At 42.7% G+C, this 13,022-nt stretch overlaps 1 protein-coding gene across 4 annotated transcripts in view; it reads left to right on the top strand.

Annotated features, from left to right (window-relative positions):
• The window catches only part of APAF1 (apoptotic peptidase activating factor 1), an 82,767-nt gene extending 76,756 nt beyond the window's left edge, over positions 1–6,011 (top strand). For all 4 annotated transcript variants that reach the window (XM_061125561.1, XM_061125562.1, XM_061125560.1 and 1 more), the window contains one exon: positions 4,377–6,011. In XM_061125561.1, the coding sequence (XP_060981544.1) occupies positions 4,377–4,523 (147 nt within the window). In that variant the 3' untranslated portion in view covers positions 4,524–6,011. The remainder of the gene's footprint in view (positions 1–4,376) is intronic.
• The last annotated feature ends 7,011 nt before the right edge of the window (positions 6,012–13,022 follow it).

Genomic DNA, 13,022 nt, shown 5'->3' with positions numbered 1-13,022 from the left:
ACTTTTGGATAGCAGCCGTCCTGACTGGCGTGTAATGGTACCTCATTGTGGTTTTGATTTGCATTTCTCTGATAATGAGTGATGTTGAGCATCTTTTCATGTGTTTGTTAGCCATCTGTATGTCTTCTTTGGAGAAATGTCTGTTTAGTTCTTTGGCCCATGTTTTGATTGGGTCATTTATTTTTCTGGAATTGAGCTGCAGGAGTTGCTTGTATATTTTTGAGATTAATCCTTTGTCTGTTGCTTCATTTGCTGTTATTTTCTCCCATTCTGAAGGCTGTCTTTTCACCTTGTTAAGCCAGCTTTGTACTCTCCTGTTTCACTTTAATCAAGAGACTCTTTAGTTCCTCTTCTCTTTCTGTCATAAGGGTGGTGTCATCTGCATATCTGAGGTTATTGATATTTCTCCCAGCAGTCTTGAGTCCAGCTTGTGCTTCATCCAGTCTGGCATTTTGCATGAAGTATTCTGCTTATCAGTTAAATAATCAGGGTGAAAACATACAGCCTTGACGTACTCCTTGCCTAATTTGGAACCAGTCCGTTGTTCCATGTCTGGTTCTAACTGTTGCTTCTTGACCTGTATATCGATTTTTCAGGAGGCAGGTAAGGTGGTCTGGTATTCCCATCTCTTTAAGAATTTTCCAGTTTGTTATGATCCATGCAGTCAAAGGCTTTAGTGTAGTCAATGAAACAGAAATAGATGTTTTTCTGGAATTCACTTGCTTTTTTTTATGATCCAACGGATGTTGGCCATTTGATCTCTGGTTCCTCTGCCTTTTCTAAATTCAGCTTGAACATCTGGAATTTCTTGGTTCATGTACTGTTGAAACTTCGCTTGGAGAATTTTGAGCATTTGCTACCATGTGAAATGAGTGCAATTGTGGTGTAATTTGAACATCAGCTCAGTATAGATGTTCAAAAATATTTGAATGACTGAATTGAGTTTTTGGATATATGGCACCTATATAAATGCAGTTTTATTTAATGGATACTCTAGCTTGTGAAAAAGAGAAGTCCGAGGGCGGTTTTAGCTCTGTGAGAGGATGTGTGTTGTGATCCGTTTTGCAAGTTCACACTGAGAGTACACTGCCACCTGTTTCGTTAGCCTGTGCCTAAACAAAGGCCCGTGGGGCCACAGACGCGACTCACCGACCAAACGGCCACAGCAAGGAAAGGCACACCTTTAGTTAGTTGCTGGGGGATTGCGATACTGTCAGCCCCTGTCCTCCTTGAGTGTAGAGATAAACTGCTCCAAGGATAATTCTTAGGGGAGCAGCATTGCTGTTTTTGTGTTGGAAGCTGGGAGTCTTCAGCTGTATTAACTGCTGAAAAATTTAACTGCTCAGCTTTGACATTGAGCTTCTAGAGACCCTGTCTTTTGATGCTCTGGGCCCCATAGAAGACTATCACAGAATTGTGAGTCTGGCTTACAAGATAGAATAGAGATCAGTGACTAGATAGCCAGCGTTCCTAGAGAAGCACAAGATAAACAGCAAATCAGCGTCAGTAGAGTTAGGTCTTGAGCGTGAAAGAACCTACAGCCTGTGTATTCAGTCTGTATATTTCAGTGATAGTCAGGCTATTCTTTCTTCTGGTTTGGTTACCAGCATGGTTAAACTGATTGTGATACAGTCCAGCCTACATCTACCCAGCATGTTAATGAGACTATCCAAAAGCACAAAGCAAATAAAAAGGAATAGCTGCTAGTATCCAAGAAAATAGGCCTTTTGAGTCTGTTTATAACCCAAGCTATATAAATTGAATGTCAGTAAGATAAAGTGTGTATCCAGTAGCTAAAAAGCTCTTAACTTTTAAAATTATTCCTATTTATAAGTTAAAAATAATGTCATTTACTTGTGTTATACCACAGAGTACATCCTGTTAGAAAGGCAGGAAATCCACAGTAAGTTATACTCGTGAGGAGAAGGGCTGATTTGAAATATTAAATACATGGTGATAAGTACAGGTTTGCCATGACTTAGAGGCAACAGAGTATAAAGTTCAGGAGAATGAGCCTTGGGGAAGACTGCTTGAATTCAGAGCCTCGCTCTGCCACTAGCTTTGTGATCTTGCATAGATGATTCCTCATCTGTAAAGTCGGTATAATAATAATGCCTGCCTCACAGGGTTGGGAGGGTAAGGGAGTTAATACAGGTGAAGCACGTGTACGTGGTGGCACACGGTGTGCCCTGAGTAAGTGGTCGCTGTTTTTTCCATTTTTAAAAAAGTGAGGTATAGTTGATTTAGGGTTTCAGTTGTGCAGCAACATGATTCAGATTATATATTTATAATATAGATATTGAATATAGTTCTTTGTGCTCTAACAGTAGGTCCTTGTTACTTACCTATTTTATATATAGTAGTTTGTACCTTTTAGTCCCTAATTCCCAATGTATCCTTTCCTCTACTTGCTATTTCTAAAGAAAATTTATTTCCTAGAGCAAATTTAGTTTCACGGCAAAATTGATTGAAAAGTGTAGAGTTCTCATACACCCCACTGCCTCCACATACAAGCCTCCCCATTATCAACATCCTCCACCAGAGGGTACATTTGTTACAAATGATGAATGTTCGTTATCACCAAAGTCCATAGTTTCTATTAGGATTCACTCTTGGTATTGTACATTCTGTGAATTTTGATGAATGTATAATGACGTGTCCACCATTGCAGTATTATGCAGAGCAGTTTCACCGCCCTAGAAGTCCCCTGTGTAAGTCCTGTTTAAGTGGTTAAGACTCGGTGCCTCCACTGCAGGGGGTCATAGATTCAATCACTGGTCAGGGAACTATGGGTCCCGCATGCTGTGTGGTATGGCCAAAAAGAGTCCTGTTTAATACTGTCTTTTCATTCATGGTCATTAATGACTGTGGGGTAGTGTTTCCAAGCAGAGAGGTTTAATCGTGGGACGGGTAATGGGTGCACATGGTTGGGAAACCAGATGTCTGTTCCACTTCTGCCACCTGCGAGCAGTGTCGTCCACAGTGACAAGGCCTTTCTTCTCTCTCAGCCCTGGTTTCCTTACTTGTAAAGTGAGGCAGCTGGACTAGCTGATCTCTATGATTTGCCTTTAGTGGCCGTCCTCCGCAGCCTTGATTACACTGCTGTTTTATAGTGCAAAACTGTTAGTTCTGGAAGATTTCAAGTTAGTACATGTTGCTTTACTTAAGTCCACAAGGTATACTTTTACCAGTTAGCATGACCAATACTGAACATGAATAGTTGATCCAGTCACACGAGCAAGGCAGAATGCTGGGCATTGCCACAGATACAGAAGTGACCATTGCGTTTAAATTCTCAGAATCTTGATGTACCTGAGGCCTTTTCAAAAGGTGTTCATGTACATGGTCTCTTGCCCTCAACTGTGAGATATATAGGTAAGCATCATGATCTCTTTTTGGTAATAGAATATAAATATTATTATAATCTTAGCCAATTCAACAATTGGGAGTAGAAAGGAAGGACTTGGTCCAGGTACCTCCTACATTTGAATGTTCTGTATTTATTTGGCAAATACATGTATAGACTTTTTAAAACAAATTATTTTTTTAATTTTTATTTTAAATTATTTATAAATAAATATTATTTATTTATTTATTTTATTTTTGGCTGTGCTAGGTCTTCGTTGTTGCACAGGCGTTTCTCTAGTTATGGTGAGCAGGGGCTACTCCCTAGTTGCAATGCATGGGCTTCTCATTGCAGTGGTTTCTCTTGTTGGGGAGCACCAGCTCTACGACACGTGGGCTCAGTAGTTGTGGCTTCTGTGCTCTAGAGCACAGGCTCAAGAGTTGTGGCTTCATTGCTCCGAGGCATGGGGGGTCTTCCTGTATCAGGGATCAAACCCCTGTCTTTTGCTTTGGCAGTGATTCTTTACTGCTGAGCCACTAGAGAAGCCCAAATAAAAAACTTGGTCATGGACTCTTGAATCACTCCTGGTGAAAGGAGGATTCAGTAGAGAGAACCTAGTCTATTCTGCAGCTCATATTATGAGTAGTCAAGACTGCTTGACTACATAGGACAGAGGATTGTTCTCGCCATTCTACTGAGGATGACATGCAGACAGAATTCAGTTCAGCCATGGCTGTAATGGGCTCTCTAGGTAGCCTGTGTCTGCAGTTTTGAGTAGGCTGTGTGTTTCTCTATTTTGCCTTACAGGGGGTTAGGTGTGGGGTCGCTGTGAGGCACTCACCAGGGCTAATCATGAAAGGCAGACTGGGTTGATGATACTGTATTCAGCATTAAACTATCTATAGACATCTTTCCTGGTATTAGCTTAAATTTGGGAGTAGGAGGGGTGGGGGCGAAGGATCCTGTTGGCACTGCAGATTGTCTCACTCTAATTACCAGCCTAATAAGAATTTTATTTTTCTCTGCACAGTGGTGGAATGTTGTCACTGGGGAATCCTCACAGACCTTCTACACAAACGGAACCAATCTTAAGAAAATACATGTGTCCCCTGACTTCAAAACATATGTGACTGTTGATAATCTTGGTATTTTATATATTTTAAAGATTTTAGAATAAAATAGTTAAGTGGTGATGTAAGTTGACCTCTTTTAATTTTGAATTGGAAAAAAATCCTAATGAAACTCTGTACTTTAACTTTTATAAAGCTGTGAATTGTTTTGTAGTATTGCATTAATTACAAAAGTGTTTGTGGTTGGATGAATAATATTAATGTAATTTTCCCCAAATGAACACACCTTTAATCTTGTTTTTCATAATCACCATTATTTTTTAACAGTTTGTCCTTAATATGCAAATGAAAATGTGAATGTGTACCTAGTTATACCATTGGTAAAATTCTCCCTTGCTGCATTCAAATTGGTTGACATAATTAATGAGAATAATTGGAAGGAAATATATATATTTTAATACTGTCATTGGTGCAGGCCATGACTCAGGGTGGTGGTAGCCTGCTTTCTGAACCACACCCCAAGGGGTGTGGTTATATTCTCTCAAATATAATCGCAGAGCCTATTTGCACCCCTTAAAATTTACTTTCAAAATATTGTGTCTACGTGCACAGTTTGCAAAATTTTCTTTAATTCACTTGATAAGTGAGTCTGAGATTTCAAAAGTTCCCTCTGTGAAGCAAATGTTATGTGTGTTGGAGAGAGTTGATTTTGTCGGTCTACCTTTTTTCCTTAGCTTGTGGCAGCCCCAGGCTGGACCTGGAGTCTGTCAGTCTCTGGACTGGGCACTCTCCTGCTCTCTCTGGTTTTTTACATACCAGACTTCCTACTTGACTGAACTTAACCTTTTTTAATCCTCACTTTCTCTCTTTTCTTAAAAGTAATTGCTCCACATTTAAATGTTAGTAAATTGGAATAATTAAGGAGGAGCTAATTTTAATCATAAGTTTTAACAACAGACTTTTTCTAAGATATAGAAAATAGTAAAAAAAAAAAAAAATTTTTTTTTTCTTCTAAATTCCATTTACTTTTAGATGAACGGCATTGCCAGTGCTGTTCTCTTAGTGAATTTCAAGAGAATCTCTGGTTTTCTACACCATATTGGAAGAGTCGCTGTGACTGGAAGATGTCACCTTTAACCTCCCAGCCAGTCTGTTTTCCTTCCCTTCTCTTCCTCCTCCTTTCTCTCCCTCCAAAGTTAATTAAAAAAAGAAATTAGAAAAGATAGTTTTTGACAGGGAAAAGCATATCAGTATCAGTAACTAGCTTTTTTGACCTCCTGATTAGGAATTTTATTTGCAGCTTAAATCCAAACATTTTCACTGAAATATATTGTTAAGTGTTAGTAATAGATGTGGTTCTTACATAAAAAGACAACCAAAATTCAAAACTTTTTGTTGCTGCAAGAAGAACTAAATCAAGTGAACATTAGCTTCAATAGTAGGCAAGCATTGAGCCAGTTTCTGTTGTTGGTGCATATTATTAGATGTGGGGTGAGTAGGGGGAATAGACCACTCCAGATGTATTTTAGATTAGATATTCTTATTTAGCATTTGAGGGAACCATAAGTAGAGTGAATAAAATACTTTGATTAGAAGATTTGTTTTTGTTTTTTTTGTTTGTTTTATGGTGGGTTGAGGAACTGATTTATGGACTTACTGTGACTTAAGCAAATGTGATGTGAAAATCTCAATTTCATAAAAATGTTTTATAATGTTACTCATGTTCTGTGCAGAGTACTGAAATCATAATTTGATTTGCATACAGTGTTAAGGAACTCTGTGTTTATAGCTCATTGTATAAGTTTTAACTTTTGGAATTAAGTCACTTGACTATAAAAATATAGCAACAGATAAGCCTTTAAAAATGCCTTGATTGGCCCTTATCTTACAAATAAAAAGAAAAACCAGGTAACATGAGGGAAGAGGAAAAGCCTTTCAAGGCAGCTTAAGTGGCCAGTCAAGGGGAGGGTTTTGTTTTTTACTTTTGGACGAGCATTTTTCAAACATTTCTCCCTGCTTTATTATTATTATTTTTTAATTGGAAATACATTGCATTTTGTATGTGTAAGTTTTTTATTTTTTATTTTTTTACATTAGATGTGTTTTGTTTGTTTTGAAAACTGTTTTGTGATATGCTTACATGATTTTTTTGCCTTGGTATACATTTTTAATACATGAATTAAAAATTTTATAATAATAAAATTCCTAAAATATTTTTGGAAAGCATTTTCAGATTGTTTCAGACTCCTTGCTTGTTCTTTTTTGATCATAAAACACATATGGAAGATTCTTCAAATTAAAGCCATCAGCTTCTATGCTTTATCGGGTTATGTGTAATGCAATTCTATAGAAATTTTCTGTCTCCTCAGTTTGTCTCTGATGTCCAGTGTGGCCAGCATGGAGAAAATCCTGTAAAGAAGATCATTCATTCATTCCTTCTTTCATTCAGTATATATCTGTTGAGATCTGCCCTGTGTCTGGTATTTTTGTTACTATTGGAGATATAACAGTGAGCCAAGTAGAGTCCTTGCCCTCCTGCAGTTGGGGGCTCAGGAGAGGCAGACAAAAAGTCAAATTTAGTGATTAGGTTGTATGTGAGTAGGGAGAAGGAGGGTTGCAGTTTTGGGGGCTGCTTATTCAGAGGGTGGCACTTGAGACCTGAAAGGTGAGGTAGTGAGTCAGGCGGGTGTCTGGAGAGTGCCCCCAAGTGAGGGTATAGCAAGTGTGAAGGCTTGACTTTGGGATGGCTTGGTCTGCTCCAGCACCGGCAAGGGGGCCACTGTGGCCAGAGAAGACAGGGGAGCACAGTAGGAGGTGCAGCCAGCTCTTTGGGGGTCTCCCAGGCCAGGGTGAGGACGTCTCGCCTGAGACAGGAGCCAGCACCGGAGTGTGAACAGTGGAGGCACTGGACGGAAACGTGGCAGTTGAGAATCAAAAAAGCAGGGAGGGAACTGGGGAGACCACTGAGAAGCTTTACAGTAATTTGGGCGAAGTGAAGGCGGCCAGAACGGGGTGGCAGCAGTAGAGGCTGTGACAAGTTGAATTCTGGATATATTTTGAAGGTAAGTGTTAATCAGAGTTGCTGATGGAGCAGATAAAGGTTTGAGAGGGACAAGTCAAGAACAATACCAAGGTTTTGACCTCTGACTTGACCAGCTGGAAGAGTACAGTTGCCATTTGACTGAGAAAAGGATCTGACTCTCGGACAAAGTAAGTTTGAGGTGAGTGTTAGGCAGCCAAGCGGAGATGTTGAGTAAGTGGCTGGAGAAAGGGTCTGGAGGGAATTCCCTGTGATCCAGCTTTCACTGCTGTGAGCCCTAGTTGGGGAACTAGGGCTTTGATCCTAGCTGGTGAACTATGATCCCGCAGGCTGCACTACGTCCTCCACCCCCATCCCTGCCCCCCACTGAAAAAAGAGGGTCTAGAGTTCATGGGGGGAAAGTCTCTGATGGAGATAAACATCTGAGTGTCATCAGCCAATTGATGGTATTTAAAACCATAGGACGAGATGCAGTGAAATGAGTGTAGATAAGACAGAAGAGAGCCCTGGTCTGAGCTTGGGACAGTCTGGAGGTTGGTGAGCGGAGGGACGAGCATACGGGACTGAGAAGGACCAGCAGAGACTGACAGCTGCAACCCAGTGTGGTAAGTGCAGTGGGCGTGGGGTCCTCCACGCAGGGTGCTTGTGGGTGAGATTGCTTTATTGCTTCATTCAGCCACCTGTCTTATCCTCTATGCCTTGCATATCTTCTGTGCCTTGTACTGTTTTAAGCAGCAGCGAAGGCAACAAACACATTTTAGATTTTGGGGAAAATTGGGGAAAGGAGAAAAGAAAATACCAGCAGTTGTCTCATCTGTAGAAGTTCCTCCTCAGGATTGTTGTAAGGATCTAATGAGAAGGTTCATGAAGTACTTACTGTCTCAGTGCTTGGACCAAGAACGTGCCCACTGCACATTCCTTGATGTTATTTGGGTCTCTCCATCCTTCATGCGGCAGCAGGCACTTCACTAGTTGCGCCGTCTCCCAGCAGTCCTACCTCTGAGTGATCTTTCCAGACTGCTCATCTTACCGTGTCACTTCTCTTTAAAACCCTGGGCCTGCTGTGTTCTCTTCTGTAGCTTTTGTAGCTGTTCTCGCGTCTACACTGCTCCTCCCCCACCTGGTTTTTGTTCCTAATTCCTCCTTGTCTTTTTCCTTGAGGTAACCCTTCTGCTGAAGGCCACCCTGTCCTCTTGTAGCCCCCTCTCTTCTCTGTCATGGATTTTATTGCCCTGTGCTGTTTGCTTAATGGAGTCCCCCATTAGATCGCAAACTCCACAAAAGCCAGGTCTGCCAGGTGTTTTATACCTGCGTCTACTGTAAGCCCAGCTTCAGGTGGTGCCCGAGTACCTCTTTGTTGAGTGATTGGAATTCCCGTATACCCTCATGCCCATAGTTCGTTCTTTGTTCTCCCTCTGCACTAGGATGTCACGAGGCTGTCAAGTTAAGATGTATCATATCACCAGCATTTTCTTTATCTTCCTGTATTAGTTTGGCACTTTATTGTGAAGCATCAGTAGGCAAAAGTAAAATTTTACTTGGATAAAAAAGATTTGCTTCCAGATTATATAAAATGAATGAACATATCCCTGGAGTGTTTCAGTAGGCAAGTATGGTGATCTATTCAACATATGTTCTGTGTTGTTATTATAATTTACTTACCAACTTTTAGAGAAGGAGAAAATGATTTTCTAAGAACTCTTAGTCTTTGAAGATGGTCACTTGAATGGATTCCCTTGCTTGTAACCCCTATCCTTCAGACTATAGGTATGAAAGTGAAAGTGTTAGTTGTTGAGTTGTGTCTGACTCTTTGTGACTCCATGGACTGTAACCTGCTGGGCTCCTCTGTCCATGGAATTCTCCAGGCAAGAATACTGGAGTGGGTTCATTCCCTTCTTCAGGGACCTTCCCAGTCCGGAGATCAAACCCGGGTTTCCTGCATTGCAGGCATATTCTTTACTAACTGAGCCACCAGGAAGCCCAAGACTATAGGGCAGGAGCAGAAGAATTTGCGTCACACCTGGGGCTCGTCAGAGACCAGGCCTTTGAAGTCACTTGGCATCAGCAGGGACTTACTGCTGAGTCAGATGACACTGTGAATAGAACAAGACTTGGGACAGCTTCATTTCAGTTACGATTCAGCAAAACGGGTCGCTCCTGTTCATTGTAAATTCATTTATGACATCAGGTCCTTGGAACTACTCACCACAGGGAAGTGAAAGAAAAACTGCTCTAAGTTCTCCTCACCAGGACTAGAATGAGTATCTTGAGAGTGTTCTGTACCTGAGTTTGGGTTTGGTGTTTCTGAGCATCTGATTGACCAGGAAACATCCAGTGGGTGAATGCAATCCCGTGGACTGTAGCCGCCAGGCTCCTCTGTCCATGGAGTTCTCCAGGCAAGAACACTGGAGTGGGTTGCCATTCCCTTCTCCAGGGGAGTTTCCCGACCCAAGGATTGAACCCATTGCACTGTGGGCAGATACTTTACTATTTGAGCCACCAGGGAAGTTCCCTATCTTCGAAGTAGTTGAGTGTGTTTGCAGACTCTGCAGTCCTAGTATAAAGGGGAAGAACTACATCCCCCAGCAGTTAATCTGGAAAGGCCAGGGACGGAATCTAAACCTGATTTTCTTCTCTTTATGAAAATACCCAGACTCACTGAGCTACACATTGAGTGTTTCAGTTGGGAGTGGATCCTCTTGGGTTTGTGGGAGATGAAAACCAGGCTAGGGGTCAGTGTGCAGTTCAGCAGCTGGGGAAGACTTTGGAGGTCTGTGTTTCTCATTTCTGATTTATTTGCTGCACTCTGTCAAACAACTCTCTGAGACATAAATCCTTTCTAAGAGGAAGGAAAAAGGAGCTACTGTTGTTTTTCAGGGCCTCTTATGTGTCAGGCCCCATGCTGGGCACTTTTCACACATTATTTAATTAAATCCTAACAACCAGGCTGTAGGTGTTACCTGTTTTCTAGATGTGGAAACAGGTGCAGAGAGGTCAAGTCCCCAGGGCCTACAGCCAAGGGGTGGAGCTGTGGTCTCGACCAGTCGTCAGCCTCCTCCACAGCCCCTGGGCTGGAGGATCCAGGGGTAGCATTTCAGCTCTGCCCTTCATTCATTGTTCACTTCACTCATTCACTCAGAGGTTGTACGTGACTGGTCTTGAGTCCCGAGCTCCCAGAGACGATATCGGAGGTGGTCCCTACTCCTGAAGAGCTTCCCCCTCTGCCCCTTTACTATCCTGGCAATCCAACCATGTGCCTGTAGGGATGGCTCTTTGAAAAAGCATCAGGGACTGTTCTGATGAGGCCAAAGGAACAGCAGAGGTTGGGAGGTGGGGAGTGGCTTTGGATTTGCCAGCACTTGGCAAGATAGGTGGTGGCCCCACTGTGACCTGCTCCATGGAGAAACCTGTTTCTGCTTTGAAGCTTTTAGGGGGTTCATTTTAAATTAGCAGCAGCCCTGAGGTGAGTGGACACTTATGTTTCTTCTGCCATCTTGATTTCTTTTCTGTTTCTTTTTCCTTTCATTTGAAAAGGCCTCAGCTCTCAGAGCCTCAGTTTCCTCCTTTGTCAATAGGGACCACAGCATCTAAGTGACAGGTTTTTGTGAGGCTTGAAAAATACGTCAGACATCTGACAGGTCTCAGCAGTGTTAGTCATCTTTTGTCCCAGTTACCACCCCTCTTCCTTTGCTGCCCACACTTTCTTGGTTTGCAGATTGGGACCGTGCGGCTTTTGCTCTGTAGAACATGCCTCTCTCCAGGTATCCTTCTCTACCTCCTGGTGAATCTGTCCTCATGGCTCAGCAGGAAAGCTATCCCAGACTTTCGGGATATGCCTCCACCGTGGTGGAGGCTTGGGATTGAGATTGGAAAAAAGACCTCGAGCCAGCAGGTTTGCTTTGGCCTGTCAAATGGATCCAAGTTCAGATCCTGGCTGTACTACTGTCCCAGCTGTGTGGCCTTCAGCAAATGATTTAATCTTCTCAAGGTGCTACTTCCAAGGGAGTCTCAGATGTGGGGGCTTCTCTGTGGGCTGCCCAGCTTCTCAGGGGATCTGGAGGGCCTGGTCTACAGGAGTGAAGCTTCTCACACATTGCTGCGTATAAAACCTCCTCAAACCCAGGTCTCACCCCAGACCTTGTTAACTCAGAATCCCCAGAGATGGGATCTGGGCGTCCATATTTTTGAAAGTTCCCCAGGCGATTCTAGAGTACAGCCACAGTTGAGAGCTTTACCCTCAGCTCTGGTCCTGGATGGCCTACCAACCCATTGCCAGTCTCACTCTTCAGCTACAGCCGGCTGTGCCTGTTGATGTCTGCTTCTGCGGCGTGCTCTCTACACGTGCTCTGTCGTGACTGTCTCAGGAATGGAACATCCCGAGCAGCACACAGACGTTTGGTGTGCATATTAACACAGCTCGGGGGGATGCTTCCTGCTTGGATTTGTTGGCTAGCTTATAGAACAACTCTGCCAAGGCTGAATTATTGTCAGTTCCTCCTCCAGGCACTGATTTCTCAGTCTAGGTATCTCACCTGTGTCTGCTGCTTTCACCTTTTACCTAGCACTGTGACATTCCCATTGTGGCAGGTACTGTCAGTGGCCATCCTAATATTCAGTCTCTCCCTTTTCCTAACAACTCCTGTATTCTTGCCAGCTTTAGTGTGCTTAGCTAAGATCGACAATAGCTATATTTTCCAACTGCTTATCTCATGGTGGCAGATGTAAGCAGAGATATTAGCAGAACTTATAGGGTGAAACTTCCAGGAAAGCTCCTGAAAGATTGCCTTACTCAGTTGTGAGGCAGGAGTCCTTTGGTCCTTACCATCTTTTTTTCTGCCTGAAATGTGGATATGCTGAGTGATGCTCCAGCAGCCATTTTGTGCTCATGAGGTGACTTTGCAGATGGATGCCCCTAGCTAAGGATGGCAGAATAGAAATACAGAAGGAACTTGGAATTTTGATGATAATTGTGGAGCTGCTATTCCAGCCCTGTACTATATTTATCTCTGAAGTTCATATTACATGAGAAGAAATTGTACCCCTCCCTTTGTTAAAAAAATTTTATTTGACTGCCTTAGGTCTTAGTTGTGGCTTAGTTGCTCTTAGGTGTGTGGGATCCTAGTTCCCTAACAAAGGGTTGAACCTGCATACCCTGCATTGCAAAGTGGATTCTTAACTCCTGGACCACTGGGAGTCTCCCCCGCCCCCCTTGTTTTAAGAGAGTCTTATTTCTGGTCTTTGGTACCAGTCCCTGAATTTAGTTCTCGATACTACCTGACTCAACACTAGCATATTGGGCTTTTTGGTTTTTGTTTTTCTCTCAGAAAACTGTATTTTTGAGGAGTGGAGAGAAATCAGCCTGTCAAACGTCAGAAAACAACTTCTTGTGTGTGTGTGATAAGTCGCTTCGGTTGTGGCTGACTCTTTGCAATCCTATGAACTGTAGCCCACAGGCTCCTCTGTACCTGGGGATCTTCCAAGCAAGAATACTGGAGTGGGTTGCCATGCTCTCCTCCAGGGATCTTCCTGACCCAGGGATCGAAGCCGAGTCTCTTATGTCTCCTGC

Source organism: Dama dama, chromosome 22 (assembly GCF_033118175.1).
Source record: "Dama dama isolate Ldn47 chromosome 22, ASM3311817v1, whole genome shotgun sequence".
In the NCBI taxonomy this organism is placed as follows: domain Eukaryota; kingdom Metazoa; phylum Chordata; class Mammalia; order Artiodactyla; family Cervidae; genus Dama; species Dama dama.
This window is presented reverse-complemented; position numbering and strand designations above follow the sequence as displayed.